Genomic DNA, 15431 nt, shown 5'->3' with positions numbered 1-15431 from the left:
GTTGTAAGTTAACGTTGAAAGTTGACGTTGCGTCCTGTAGTATTGCCCCACACGGTTGTCGTGTGCAGCCTGTGATTGGAGGACTGTCTCAAGGCGTGGTCGGGAACTCCAACCTAGGCCCACTAAAAATATCAGAATGTTCAACTGCATCGTTCTTTCCTCGCCAACGACTCAATACGTCTGGCAACTTCCCACGTTAAAAGACAAAACAAGCAGGCGACAAAACAGGAAGGTGGATTGAGTCAGTCACGACACTCGTCCACAAACATTCTCCACGACTCTCCTTTCTTCCACACACCCAGATCGTCTCTCGACACTCGACTCGACACTCGACATGACTGGATACCAAATCCGCTTCCGACACACTCCTTTGCTCCTCCGGCGATGAACGCCCTCTTTGACGCGGTGCGGGCGAGGTCGCCCTGCGCCCTGCGCCTGGTGCGCGCCTACAGCACATCTCTCGACGGACTAATAACAAGGCATCCAGCGGTACGTACTGGAGAAAACTGTGCGGAGCCGAGACGCTGTTGTTGTATAATGAACATCCGACAATGCGACTGCAAGACAGCCAGCTAACTGTGTGGAATGTCCACAGAGAATACGACCGCACGAAATTACTGGCATACGACGCGATCTCGAATATGGTGCCGACATGGACAGAAACGAGGGATCTGGGAGAAGACATAGCGATTCTAGTAGAGATAACAGAGACAGAAGAGACAGCAGTGACACCAGGTCACGACGTGGTAACGATCGAGGCAGACACGACTTCCGCCGGAACCTTTCAGCCTTTATGCCCACTGGGCGGGCCAGCCGGCAGGTCACACTCAAAGGGGACCCGCGCAAGTACCGCCTATTCGAAGCCCTCGTCGACAGCCGCTTTGGCTACGTGTTGAAGAGCCTGGGGCCTTGGTCGGCCGACAACCGCGAAATGCACGCGTTTGGCCTGCACAGCCAAGGCGAGCTCGACCGCCAGGCCAAGCTGTTCCGCACGGCGCTGGCCCAGAGCATGCAGCTGGCCAGCACCCGCGGCGTCGTGAGCCGCCTCGACAACCCGCTGTTCTGGAGCCTGCGCAACGCCTTTGTGCGCGGCGACACGGCCGGCCTGCACAAGGAGCTGCGCTACGCCTTCCAGAGCTTTATTCTGCGCCCGAGCCTCGCCCCGGCCGTCAACACGCTGCAAGAAAGCATTGCCGATTTCCGCTTCCCCCACGAGTGGTACCCATCCACTCGCACCATGCAGCGCACCATCCACCTGCACGTGGGCCCCACCAACTCGGGAAAGACGTACCGCGCGCTGCTGGCGCTCGAAAACGCGCAGACGGGCATCTATGCAGGTCCGTTACGGCTGCTGGCCCACGAGATCTATGCGCGCTTCGTAGCCAAAGGCCGGCCTTGCGCGCTGATCACGGGCGAGGAGCAGCGGTTTCCCAGCACCGACGGCACGCCCATGGACCCGGCAGACCCGGCGAGTGGGGTCGCGGCCATGGGCGGCGGCGGCGCGGCGGACACGTACTTTCAGAGCTGCACGGTCGAAATGACGCCGCTGAACAAGCTCGTCGATGTGGCTGTCATTGACGAGATCCAGATGATCGCCGACCCGGATCGGGGGTGGGCGTGGACGCAGGCGTTCCTGGGTGTGCAGGCGCGCGAGGTGCATCTGTGCGGCGAGGAGCGCGCGGTCGACCTGATCCAGGCGCTGTGTGCGCGCATCGGCGACAAGTGCATCGTGCACAGGTACAAGCGCCTCAGCGGGCTGCAGACGATGAAGGAGAGTTTAAAGGGCGACTTTAGCAATCTGCGCAAGGGCGATGCCGTCGTGTCATTTTCGCGTGTGGCCCTGCATACTCTCAAGGCCGGCATCGAGAGCAGCACGGGTCGGCGGTGCGCGATTGTGTACGGCTCGCTGCCACCCGAGACGCGCGCACAGCAGGCGGCGTTGTTCAACGACCCGGACAACGACTACGACTTTTTGGTGGCCAGTGACGCCATCGGCATGGGCCTGAACCTCGAGGTCAAGCGCATCATCTTCGAGACGTCCACCAAGCACGACGGCATCAACTTCCGGCGGCTGTCCGTGCCCGAGGTCAAGCAGATCGGCGGACGTGCGGGCCGGTACCGGACGGCGGCGGCGGCGATCAAGAGCGATGCGGCCAGCGAGAACAAGGACAACGACGCCAACACCACGACTCCCGATACGCCTGCCGCTGGTGCGGTGCAGAAATGGGGCGCGCCCGGGTTCGTGACGACGCTCGAAGACGAGGACCTGCCGATTGTGTCGGCAGCGTTCCAGGACGAGGCGCCGCCACTGCAATGGGCGGGCATCCAGCCTCCGACGTTTGCCATTGAGCAGTTTGCGCGCTACTTCCCGCCGGACACGCCCTTCAGCTTCATCCTGACGCGCATGCGCGAGCTTGCGCAGGTGTCGGATCTCTTCCAGATGTGTGGCCCCAAGGAGATGATTGAGGTTGCCGACATCATCCAGCCCTACCGCATGACCATTTACGACCGCTGCATCTTTATGGCGGCGCCGACGTCGCTGCGCGATCCGGGCCAAAAGGAGGTGTTGCAGGCATTTGCGCGCTGTGTCTCCGAAAACAGCGGCGGCGAGTTGCTCGACATTCCCGAGATCAACCTCGAGATCTTGGACGTGACCGACGCCAACGACTATCCGGGCGGCCCCAGCAAGTACCTGCTGGGTGCCGAGGCCCTGCACAAGGCCATTACGCTGTACCTGTGGCTGAGCTACCGCTACGTGGGCGTGTTCAGCAGCCAGCAGCTCGCGTTCCACGTCAAGGGGCTCGTCGAGGCCAAGATCAAGGACTATCTCGACAACCTGACGTTTGTGCCCGAGCGGCGCCGGAAGCGCATCGAGACACTGCGCAAGATGGCCGACTGGCGCGAGAAGCACGACGGCGACAAGCGACTGCTGATGGAGGACGGCGACGAGGAGTTTGCGGCGGAGGTCGCGAGCGACGAGGCGCCGGCCAGCCCGGTGAACACGGCGTCGGCGGTGGGTCGCTAGAATTTTTTTTGGAATTTTTTTTTGGTATGGCCGGATATTCATGGCGTTTTGGGTGTGACGCAACAAGGAATTTCGTTGCACTTTGGGCACGTCCGGAAAAAAGGGCAACATTTTCGATACACTTCACTTTGCAGTTTAAACACTGGATGTCGTAATAGATATGAAAAAAATGTACATTAGGAAGCGTTCGAACTTGATGGCAACGGCTGAAGAATGGGAACATGATAAGCATATCCTGAGGAAATGGTCGCCTGCAGTGGGTGTTGTTAAAAAATGTAAGGTACTCCGTGTAGAATACAAAATTAGTCTAAAGGAGTATTGAAGAAAGCAGAAAATGTGGAGGGAGAAATCTAAAATTTTTGAAAAAAAAACCCCCAAACAAACAATACGGCCTGCATCACCGCGCACCTATGACGTGAAGACGGCGACGTAGTCGACCTCCATGCCGGAGCCTGTACCGCCGACGGTGGCGGTGGTCGGCGTCGTCGTGCCAGCCACAGCAGTCGGGAACGCGCCGCCGACGGCCACGTTGAACAGCAGATACTTGGTGTTCTGGGCCAGGGCGACCCAGGCGGCCTGGTTGTTGACGGTCGACGCCTTGACCGTGAAGACGACCCTCTCGTTGAGCAGCCACGTGATGGTCTCCGACTTCCAGGTCGATGCCGACGTGGACGTGGACCGGTCGATGACGACCGCCACCGTGTACCAGGCGTTGCGCGCGAAGCCGTACGTGCTCGAGATGCCCGTCGGCTCCTTGCAGGGGCCGCCGTTGGCTGTGCCGCAGTGCACGGTCTGGTACGCCTTGGCCTGGCCGTTGATGGACTCGAGAATGTCGACCTCGCCGACGGCCGGCCAGTTGTTGTAGTTGCCGCGGTAGGCGGAGCCCAGCGACCAGAAGGCGGCCCAGATGCCGAGCTGCGACGCGGCCGAGTTGGCGCCCAGCTTGAGGCGCGACTCGATGCGCACCTTCTTGCCGACGGCGCACGAAAAGTCCCAGGCCTTGACGGTCTCGATGCGGCCCGACGTCCAGGTCGTCTTGCCGCTCACCGTCGTCTTGACGGGCGTGATGAGCAGGGTGCCGGACGATGTGATTTGCAGGTTGGACGCAGACTTGGTGTACGTCTCGACCTCGCCGGTGCCCCAGTGGGAGGAGCCGCCGGGGTAGGCGGTGCCGGTGTCGATGGTCCAGCGGTCGGTCGACGGCAGCGAACCGGCGGTGCCGGCAAATCCGTCGGAGAAGAGCGTTGTCTTGTAGCCGGTCGGAATGCGGACGTTGCCGACGACGCCGACGCTGGAGCGGGAAGCGAGAATCGAGCGGTAGAAGAGCGGGGAGGCGGCGGTCTGGTGGAAGGCGAGGGCCGCGAGCAGGACCAGCACCTGCGAGAGAAAGGTTGACGCCATCTTGGTAAGTCTGCGCGGGGAGGCGTTGCCGGAGTCAAAGAAAATAAAAAAGGAGCGTGAGAATAAAAAGGAACGGAACGTCGACAGAGTCGACTAAAGACACACAGAAAGAGTGATTGTGTGTAGGTGTTAAAACATGAAAGCAAGAAATGGTCCCCGAACGAAAGTGAAAAGACCAGTCGAGACGATACAAAAGAGTGAATGTCACGGACGAGGCCGAGACGGTGTGATATACAACGGGGAAGAGAAGAAGCAAGACAGGGGAAACGAAAGGGAAGAGAAGGGGAGAGCCAGGAAGAAAAGGAAAGACGACAGCTGCGGCCCGAGCTTCTGCAGCATCGTCGTTCGTCACGACGGAGTTGGGACGCACGTTCTCGTGCCACTTGCCCTTGCATCGTGGTCCCTACCAGTGCTGTTCCACTCTCCCATTTCTCCCTTCAGAGGCCTGGAACCGTGGCTTGCTGTGGAGGTTCGCGCATTGGCAACATGTCACGCCCTGACACCCCAATGCCTTTTGCTCTGGTTCCTGTTCCTGGCTGGTGAGTCTTCGCTTCCCCCTTTCCTCATTCGCGTCCCGTCCGTCCCTCGCTCTCCATATTATTGCCTCTTTGGGTGTCGTAGGAGCCTCCTATTTCCCTTCTTAACTGCTTTGAGGGCACCAGCGGCTGAGATGTGGCACACGCGATTGGCCAGACCTTTGATTGTACCTGGGACTAACCGCCAATAAAGCGTAAAATGCGACAGGGGGGCCCGAGTAAGTCGGATAGTCTGGAACCGCAAAGTCTAGACCGTCTCGCCCCATGTCGACCGGCAGGTGCAAGGCAAACAAATAACACATGACACGACACCCCTGAAATTGATGCAAGGCTTGGGCATAAGTCAGACGTACTTCGTACACAGTACGAAGTATGCTTCCACCAGCTCCTGTCAGGCACAGAAACCCTTGCCAATGGGCTCAACGGCACAGGTGGAGAAAGACGCGTTTCGCCGCGACGAGTCTGGAGTCTGGGCGTATGTGTGCTTTGCGCCGTTCGTATTTTCTGCTCACGGAGATGACGGACCACCTCAACCATAGCAGCAAATTGAGTGCCCATTACCTTGGATCAAGAGAATACGACCTGCAGGCTCGGCCGACATGACCCAGAAGAGGGAACTGAGCGTGCACATCTCGAGAATGGGGCCAGGCACCAGCCGTTCCGCCACGAGGGAGCCAGGGCTTGGGCAATCGTCTGCAGGGGTCAAGACAAGCATAACGATCTCATACGGACCCTGCGTTCTTCAGTAAAACTTTGAGGCGAAAGGTTACAAAAGGCGCGATCCCATCGTCTTTCGCAAGGGATGCCGGGCAGAACGGCCGCAGAAGGTTCCCTTGGGCACACTCGGTCAATGCGTGCGTTCCTGCGCTAGTTCGGTCCTGCGATGCGGCTAACAAAAATTAAAATGAGGTCAATACCAAAGAAACACAAAATGCGACTTGAGGCCTTCCAACGGAAGGGCACGCTTTGGGCCAGTGGGAGAGGTAAGATGTGGCTCATGCCAAAAAATGCATCCATGTCGTACGATTATTTCCTCGCAGAGCTTGCCTTTGTTATTCTCAAATGGTTTAGACTGGCCGGTGTTGCTGCACCCCTGAGCAGTGTTAAGATTTGTTAGCAAGCGATATTGGATGGCGTAGAAAAAATAGGGCCAAGAATAGAACGTGGTTTTGGTAGGGGCAAATCACTCTACTCACTCATTGCGGGCCGCCGACATTTCGTCAAAGGGAGACGAAACGGAAACAAAGAAAAGCAAAAGTCGAGAAAGCAACCCCCCCCCCCCAAAAATGCAGGGGACGTGCGCAAGTGCAGATCCACTGCACATCATTGCGCATCTTGAAATGCCTTTTCAACTCATCGGCGACGTCGATCGACACGCCCGTGGACGAGGCTACCTAAGGCGGATGAGGCGGAACACTCTTGCAAGAACAAGCAAACGCCACAACGGCCATCTCTGCCGCAAATGATGTATCGCGTATCTGCACAGCAGGGTAAGGCAAATTGTGAAGGCCGTGTCCAGACGTATGCGGGCGGGAAAAGGCGCTCCCAAGGTTTTGGGTGACAATTTAGGAATGCCGTCGATAAAGTGGTCAACCGTTCTGTCGTGTTTGCTTGGGGAGGCGCTCATTTACATCCTACGCCATGATGGCATTCCAGACAGCAACGCTTTTTGATTTATTGGCGAGAGAAACGGGCGGGACGTGGTGAGGAGCCAGTTCTTCCGTGTCGCGCCTCAAGTCGCATGGTACTGTATTTTTCTGCGGTGTCTCGGTTAGCTAACATATCCCAACATTCGTGTAATCCATTCTGAGATGCCGTCCTTTCTCGGAAACCACTTGACTAGGTTTCCATATGTAGAAGTAAATAATATCAAAATTGGCAGAAAATAGTAATAGCGAGCGGAAGTGAGAGAACTGCCCAGAGCAGTCACAGTGAAATATGTCAATATCCAAAGCAAAACAAAATAGTCCAAAGTCCCAGAGTCCCAACTGTCTATGCATCTTTTGGTATCGAGAGAAACGAAAAATGTCAGAAGCCAGTGACAAGAAACACTACGTGGGATATCTTTGAAAACAATCCAGCCGCCAAATAGAAAGAGAAGGAAAACATGCCAATATAAAACCAATAAAACCATAAAGGTTCCTCCCCTGGCAGCCGTGACAAGTCACATGCACCGCACAAATTGTATCCAATGGAGATGTGTCTGTCCAAAAAAGAAGAAAGAAAGAAAAAGAAAAATAAGAAAACGGCCGTGGTTCATTTCATCATTGTAGAAGTAGTCGTTGCCGTTGTCGCACGATTTGCCAGTGCCAACGCACGCCCGCGGTTACTCGGCAATGTTCGCCATACCCGACGGGCCAAAATTGGCGTAGTCGCCCTCGTCGCTGCTATCATCATCAGAGCTCTTGGGGCTTTGCGCGTTGCTCGCATCCGTGCTGTGGAGACCGCTGAAGCTGTTGCCGTATCCGCCACCGCCGCCAAACGAACTACCAGTTGCACCGCTGCCGAGACCGCCCGTGCCGACACCCAGAGCCAGGATGCTCTGGCGGCGGGCCGCGTCCATATCGACAACGCTGGTGCTGCGGCTGAAACTCGGCTTCTCGGGAAGCGTCTTAAGCAGGCCGGTGCTGATATCGAGCATGCCCATGGCAAAGTTGGTCAGACCCTTGCCCTCGCCAGGCTTGGAGCTGACGGACAGCGTCCACCGGTACTCGCCTAGCCGCCGGCGATACCAGTCGGCCTCTTCGCGGCCCGGAGACGTGGCCCACAGCAAACTACCAAAGGTACCGATCAGAGCAAAGTTGGTCTTGGAAGCAAAGTACCAGAACGCACGTAGATGGCTTGGGGTGAGACGGTTGACAAAATCCATGGCCGAGATGAGGCGTGCTTTGGCGGCCGAGCGACAGATGTGCTGCACGTACGGCTCAGCACCGCCGATACTCGCCGTCAGATTCGCGGCGCTGCTGCTGTTCGACAGCATAGTCGGAGACGAAGCCAGTTGCGGTGTGCTGGACTGCGAGTCGACCGGCGAGGTCATGGATCGGATGATGCGGCGATGAAGGGTAATCTCGGCTGCAAAGTACGCCAAGTGGAGGTAGCCAATGCTGGACAGGCGGAGCCCGCTGATGTTTGTCGATCCGCCTGCGGACACCGACGAGTCCATGCGCACGGCGGCCGGCAGCGCCGAGTACCATTCCTTCAACTTCAACTGAATCGGCTTGGCGAGTGTCAACACGAGCTGTGTGCCCTGTGGGCCGGCAGCCGTCACGCTCTCCATCGCCTGCAGCGTATAAAACGTATCGAGGATCTCCGCCATGACCTGTGTCAGCTGCACCATTTGCACAAACAACGTGCGACCGCGCTCGATCTCGATGCGCTCCTCCGTATCGTCTTCGTCCCACTCAACATCCTGGAAATCGTTGGGCAGCAGCTGCTTCACGGCCCAGTTGTTGGCAAAAATGTGCGACGGTCGGCCGTGGACGAGTGCACCCCATTTGTCCTGCATATACAGCGCCCACGCAAGTCGTTTCCGCGACCCGCGTTCCCAGGGCGGGATCTTCCAGTTCGTGCAGTCCAAGTGCAGACCGAGCTCCTGGGCAATCGCCACCAGCTGGGCTGTCGGCGCCCATTGGTCACCCTCGGGCCGCTGTGACAGCAACAGGCCAGCCTGCACTGTGGACAGCTTGGGGCGGAACATCGAGTCGGCCAGTGTGGTGCGGACAAGCCGCTCGAGTTCAGGGACATCGGGGCGGACCTGGTTGGACAGCTCCTCGTCCAGATCCCACCAGTTGATTGCGAGGATATAGATAGCAGCAAGAAGGGCCGGTTGTATGTCGCGAAGTGCGTTTTCGTACTTTTCGTAAAACACCGTCTTTTGGATGATCGGAAAGCTCGGATGAACGACGCGGAAGTAGAGATCGACGAGTCGCCGACCGTTTGGTGCGACGATACGCTCGATCTCGTCGATATCTTCGTTGATGTGCTCGAATCCCGGTGTGTTCTGGTCGGGTAACAACAGGAACGTCTCGACATCGCTAACCTTTCGCAGAGTGCCACGCGACAACAGACTCTCATCGTGAGGATCAAAAGAAGAGAGATTGATGAGTGAGGGCTCAAAGTCGGTGGTCGGCCCAATGTACTGGGAGTAACGGTCTTGTTGCAGACCAAGCGTGCGTTTGAGCATGGTCACGTCGCCAAAGTTGGCCATGTCCTCGATGAGCGAGTTGCTCACGGCGGTGCTGGACAGACTGCCGTGTTGGCGACGCCGTCTGTTATCATATCTTCCTGATCTAATTGCCAACGGATATCGTCAGTATATATGTTCCGTACGTCATAAAGGAGCCTGTATACATCCTGTACTACTCCATCGACATTGCGAAAGACGAGAACTCTGCCACGCCGACGCTGTACCAACAGACGTGTCCACCTGTCCACTATAACCGCCTATAAAGCGCGCGTTTTTTGGTGGGACGCAGATGCAGCCAAATCTGACCGCACGGAGCCACAAAACGACAGAGTTGAAGAGGAAACGCGAATTCGTTTGCAAATAAAAAATGCAATACGAAGACGTGGCACAAATTGTAAAAATAAAACAAACGTATCTGTCACGCGGAGTCATGTTCTGTACTTGATATGGAGGAATTCGCAAATACAAGACAAAACTACTGGGGTGGGGGAGGGGCAGACGGGGGGGATGCATTCGAGGGATTGAATGGGGGTTTTCTTCAGTGAAAGGGGGCCGGGTTGCTCTCAAGACCACAAGAAGGGGACATGAAAGGGGCAAGCCCTCCTTAATTCCTTAATCCGGTATGAGATTTTGCACGAGCCTCCTTGCCTGAATGGCAGAGGTGGAAAAGGACGGTGGGACGAGGGTGACGAGTTGTTCAAATTCGATAGTCAAAGACACTTCTGACTTACCCTCGTTTGCTACTGATGTCGTCTAAATCTCCACCCAGTTTTCTCTTGCGAGGCTGGGGACTTCCGGTGTGGGAGCATTCGATGCTGTTGACCTGGCACGAGATGCATACGTCATCGTCTTCGCTCATGACGCACCGGATCCTCCGTCGTTGGCAGGCCTCGCACGGGATGGTGGCGTAGTTGTTCCGGGGTGAGTCGGAGTCCGGCGAGTCTAGGCCGGCGAGGCTGGCCGGATAGGAGTCGACGTTGATGCTGCCTTGGCGGCTAGGGGGTAGAGAGCGGCGCAGACCAGAGAAGCCTGTGGCACGACCGACAGTATCGGAAGTTGTAGAAGAAGAGGACGGTTTTGGAGCAATGGGAATTGGCGCCGTCCTGGCCATGGCGCTTGGGTTGGACATGGTGCCAGTAAAAGAGTTCAAAGGCGTTAAGATACGCGGGACTCAGACCCAGATACAGCCGATTTACCCCCGTTGAAGCACTCAAGTGAACGGCGATATGTCGTCCGCGCAAGACGGGGTAAAGGGAAGGGGGGGTTCGTAAAGGTGGTGTGGGTAATAAAATGTGCTCTTGAAAAGGGGCCTGGAGGCAATCCCGAACAAAGGCTTCAGTTGTAAAAACGGTGGCTTCTCCCAGAGTGTTGGGGTTGGATGAGATGGAATATGGGACACGGGGTGTGTAGATAGGGGATGGCGTCGATGCGTCCAAGCCCAACTGATAAGGAGAGCAGAAGACAGTAATACACCCTAGATCAACAGTGATAAGGGACGGAAGTGCTCCAATCTTGGGGCCCAAACCCTGGTTCTGTGTCTCTTCGCCTGCTTGAATGTCGTACAGGCTGCTAAGTCTTTCTTCTGGTATTCACGTACAACGGACAAGTAACATTCGGCTGCCTAATACAATGAAGCCGGGCGTAACCTTCACGTGCTTTGCTGGACAGCAAAGGCTGCTGAATCGAACAAGATGAAGAAGATGGGGGCGCGGCTGGTTCCGTGAACACAAGTGCACTATGCGTGCCTCTTCTGACCCCAATGAGGCAAGTAGACCTGTCCCTATGGGAAAGACCAGAAAGAAGGTGGACAGCCTGTGGTCCAAGCCACTTGCGGCAGATGATAAGACTTGCACAGATCAAAAGAAAAGAAAGCTGCCGCTGACTCGCCTACTGTGTCGTGCACCGCACCCCGGGTGGTGAGAGATAAGGGCCTTGGGCCAAGCAAGAGACGTGAGTGGCCCAGAGCAAGAGTTAATGCGAAGGTGGCCGTGCGTCAGTGCAACTTGATGGATTGTCGTGAGAGGAGATGAGAGCACTGTGGAACCCACGGGCGTGTGTGATCTTGTAGGTTGTAGATAGCGGCCCTCTCTCGTTTCTGCTGGACGAATGGCGGGTGAGCGGAACACCGTTGAGTACCTGGATCGGGCCTCGTCGCTGCTTCGATTTAAAACGTCCCTGGGACGTTCCTGCGCGATGTGCCTTCGCCTCTTTCACCCGTGGGGATAGATAGGAAGTTGACCAATGGCAATTTGTCGTGGTCGTGATGAAAGCTACGGAGGACCCGAAAACGAAGAGGCACGCGCGGGGGTGGGACGGTGAATGTACGGTTGAAATGGACAAGTGTCTCTTCAAGAAACAGTGCGAATGACGTAGGAGCCAACAAGAGAGATAAAAGAGGCCGTGACAAGATGCCGTTTGGTGATGAATATCCAAGAGACGGTGACACGATGGCAACAGGAAGAGTGACGGCGGGCAGTAGATGGCCAGTTAGGTGACGATGGAGGCGAGGACGAGATAAGCTTGGCTTATCGGCGTCATTTGGCTGTGGGTGATATCAAAGAATAACGGAATGCGTCTCAAACAGCAGAGGTGTTTTGTTGGTGGGAAGGTGTCCTACGCACTCATTGAAGCTGATGACCCGGGCCAAGGAGCTGACGAATGAACGACGATGTAGACGAGCAAAAACATAAAGCACAACGGCCACCGAAATGAGACGAGCAAAAAAAGGCAAGATAGCGATATCGTAACGGATGGGAAGTAGAAACTGCAATAGGTGGGGAGCAATGGGAGAGGGGTGTGAAAGGAGTACAAGACGGGGGATGAAGCAGTTGGAGACCCAGGGACAACGAGGGTTTTGTCAGAATAGGAACACTTGAAGTAAGAAAGAAAGAGGTTTGGGGATGAAGATGTGCAGTGCAGGTTGACAAGGACAAAAAAATAGGGCCGGCGGCGAGCAGACTTGTCAGAAATAAGCAGATCCAGCAATCTAGAAAGCGAGATGCCGGTTCTTGGATTGGTCCAGAGATCTGGTAGTGCGAACGGGTAGTGGCCGTGTTGGTGCCTTTTGCCCTCTTCTCTCTTTAGTCCTTTTGTCCTGGGGAAAGTTTGATGGCAGCTGGGACTGTCGCGCCAGTGGTGGGTGACGCCCTCGGATCTTGGAGTTGAGTCAGATCCGCCGGGTCAGACCACCGTTGTCAGTCGATGGGGATCCTCTCGTGACGTCGACTGGGACACTGGCCGTACCTTGCTTTTCATCGGTTTGCAAACTGCCTCTCGAGTGCCTCTCGTGTTTTCCGCCCGTTTCATCCCTTGAACCTTTTTTTGGGGTTGTCGTTGTAGGGCGTGGCAGCCTCTCTCTTTTTCGTCAGTGTGGGGCCTGTGGACAAACAGACCCGAAGCTAGCGCGGCTGTTTTGCACGCTTGAGAGATATCTGGGCGACGTCGATTGTTTCGGGGGGACGGAGATGCTGTGAGGTTTGTCGCAGGGGTCGTGATAATTCTTGCATGCAACGTAGTCAGAAGTCTTTTGGATGACAATGTGGTGGTTGTGTTTTGATGCTAAGTTGTAGCCGGTCCCCTCTTTCTTGGGGAAGTCATCCGAGGCTGGCTTCCTGCCCGTCTTTTGTTCTTGCAACAACCTTTTTTGGCAAGCGTGCCCTTTGCTGCTACCTTATGAAAAAGAGAAGATATTACGTGATAATAAAAGACAGCCGTACGACTACACAGGCTCACTGGTGGCACCTTCCGTGATCGATGCCCAGCGACATACTCTGTACGCACAGTATTGATTGAGATGGCAAACACTCCTTCCTTGCGCGGCTGTGCTGAGTCTGGTCGCACGCTGGATATGGCAGCGAGGCAGGTGCGACAGGGGCCCCTGGTCTGGGTCCGTCGTCCGTTGTTAGTCTTGGTACTGATAAGGGATGAAAAGCAAACATAACAGAAAAGAAAGAAAAACGGGTCTTATCGCGTTTTGTGAACATCAAGAAATACATAATAGGAAACCAGGAGGGTGCTCGGAGGGGCAATATGGGGAAAGAGCCAACTGTCTGGCAGTGTCACAAAAACGATGGAAAGAGCCCGAAATTGACGTTAATTGGGAAAGAATGGCCTCTTATTGGACGGCGTAAAGGCAAGAGTCTTGGCTGTGACCCTACTCTGTAATACCTCTGCTGCTCTCTACCTCCGCGTTTAGATGTTCTGCAGCACCTAAACTCCGGGGTAGACTGGCACCGCCAAACAAATACCAAACTGTTAAGCCCGCGAATCCGGTACGGACAGCATGGGACACGCGACGCTTTTGCAGTGCACCGGAGGCACGACATTATGGCGAACAATTCTGCGTCCGGAAAGTTGCGGATAGCAGCTTCCCTGGGATGACCCCCAGGGATGCCAGCAAAGGCAAGTGCAGACAAAAGTGTAGACAAACTGCAAGCAGTTGCGCCCCTGCAGGCAATGGAATACCCTGATTTCCCGGCCGTGGTTGTGCTCTGTAGCGGAGCCCCTAAGTATGACACGGTCTAGCGTGGTACTTTATGTTGTGTGGGACGCATGCACGAATGGATGTATCGCTGCGCTTCCAACCCAAAGGGCGGGTCAGCTCTTCGCTGTGACGGCAGGCACTACGCAGGGACTATTACCACATAAAATGCTAAGGAAGGACGGCATGCGCGAGCGACGCATTCGCTCCCTGGCTCCTTCCACCAGCAGCATGTTTATCTGTAGGCGGGACCCATTTCGACAACCAAACGATTTAACGTAAGGAAAGTGCGAGCCGCAAGGCACGCAGCGAGTCACAGCGCACGATACGCGGCGGCGCAGAAAAGGGAAGGAGGGGTCTAGTCATGCACCGTAATCGCAGCCTTCTGGATGGACCAGATTTATTGACATCATAGCGGGCCCTTGCGCACGTGCAAGAGGGAAAGACAGTGGTGGGGAAAACGGGCGTGGATTCTCCAGGCGACAGGGGCCAATTTGTCGTGTGCACAAGAAGCAAAATGCGTCAAAAATACGGGCGCAAATTGCCAGCGAGAGGCAACAATACCGCTTCACGACGACAAGAACACACGAACGAGAATATGAAAGCATGACCGGAGCAGTCCGCGACTAGATACAACCCCTGAATTTGCAGAAAAGCCACGGAAGAATACCTGCGGCTGTCGTGACAAGCGAAAGGTGAGCTGATCAGCAACGTTGACTCGAATAACGTGCACCGGTGCGCTGTACAGAACAGAGAATGAAGGCAAGATTATATTCCTGGTTCGGGCCAACGCAAGTGCTCCTTCTGTCGCCCAGTTAGAGTGCAGCACTGTCGCCGGGCAGCTTGGAAACAGAAAAGGCAAATGGGAAAACTGGGAAAACGGGGGTAGCGGTGGGACTGTGGGGTCTCCAGTCGTGAAGCAAGGCCAACACACCCATTTTATGCAGTGGGGGACCGACTGAAAGGTATTCTGTTGACTGGTGGGCGAAGTAGTGGCCGTTGCGGCAATGTTTCGGGAGAGAGGCTGTTGTCGAGATGGATACGGACGCAGCGTTGCCCATTCACCCGAATGCAGACTTCAGGCTCGACAAGAAATGAAAAAAAAAGAACGAAAAAAGTGTCGAAGACTGGTCTCGCAGCCCGTCCTGCAGATGCAAAACGCATGCAATGGCAGGGGACTGCGGTTTCTGGCGAACCACCTGGCCTGCATTTGGCTCGACACGTCCATTTTTTAATTGCGCTGCCAAGTCGAGTTTATCGAGGCAAGTCGATTTGTCAGTCGGCCCCAGTTGTCAATGAAGCATTTCTCAAGGGCATGACAAAGAAGAAAGACGAACATCTTCCCATGCCCGAGATAAGATACGAGCCGCATCGGTCGAGACGGTGAGAGGGACGGAGCTCCGAGGCCGAGAGGGTGGGCGACAAAGACGCAGAGCACTGCTGAGCCCAATGGCACAGCACATCGACCAGGAATGGCATGCACGACCACGCACGTGAGTTGACGTTGTGCAGATGGCCGAGCAATGGGCAATACTGGATGCGGCCGATTGACACCGGTTCGTGTATCTGGTCTCGTGCTTGCGTCTTGTGTGTTTACTTGCTTTTCTTTCGTTTGTGTTTCTATTTTTTTTTTCGGCTTTGTCTAGTTTTGTTTTTCGCCGCACACTCCCAAGTGGACGCTAATTCTGTTCCTGGGACCCCCGCGTGTACGGCTCCACGTGGGAGGAAGAGAGGAGGCGAGCGAGAGAGATGCCGTGCGTGAGGGGAAAGAGGAGAAGGTCACGATGCTTCGGTTTGGCTGAC

General features: G+C 55.7%; 3 protein-coding genes across 3 annotated transcripts; 1 reads left to right on the top strand and 2 right to left on the bottom strand.

Annotated features, from left to right (window-relative positions):
- Positions 1-384: 384 nt before the first annotated feature.
- Positions 385-3025, top strand: SPSK_03052 (mitochondrial ATP-dependent RNA helicase; the record flags this gene model as incomplete). Its single annotated transcript, XM_016729895.1, has 2 exons — positions 385-489; positions 596-3025. 2 exons carry the CDS (start codon positions 385-387, stop codon positions 3023-3025), a joined length of 2535 nt encoding a protein of 844 aa, XP_016585123.1.
- A 408-nt stretch (positions 3026-3433) lies between these two features.
- SPSK_03507 (carbohydrate-binding protein family 6 protein) lies at positions 3434-4426 on the bottom strand (the record flags this gene model as incomplete). The annotated part of the gene is made up of 1 exon (XM_016730345.1): positions 3434-4426. One exon carries the CDS (start codon positions 4424-4426, stop codon positions 3434-3436), a length of 993 nt encoding a protein of 330 aa, XP_016585122.1.
- Positions 4427-7288: 2862 nt separating this feature from the next.
- Positions 7289-10277, bottom strand: SPSK_03015 (c6 zinc finger domain containing protein; the record flags this gene model as incomplete). Its single annotated transcript, XM_016729860.1, has 2 exons — positions 7289-9230; positions 9880-10277. The coding sequence occupies 2 exons, from the start codon at positions 10275-10277 to the stop codon at positions 7289-7291; spliced, it is 2340 nt and encodes a 779-aa protein (XP_016585121.1).
- Positions 10278-15431: the final 5154 nt, after the last annotated feature.

The sequence above is a fragment of the Sporothrix schenckii genome (genome assembly GCF_000961545.1).
Source record: "Sporothrix schenckii 1099-18 chromosome Unknown Cont47, whole genome shotgun sequence".
Taxonomy (NCBI): domain Eukaryota; kingdom Fungi; phylum Ascomycota; class Sordariomycetes; order Ophiostomatales; family Ophiostomataceae; genus Sporothrix; species Sporothrix schenckii.
Note: the sequence above shows the minus strand (reverse complement) of the source record. Positions and strands in the feature narration are given on the sequence as shown.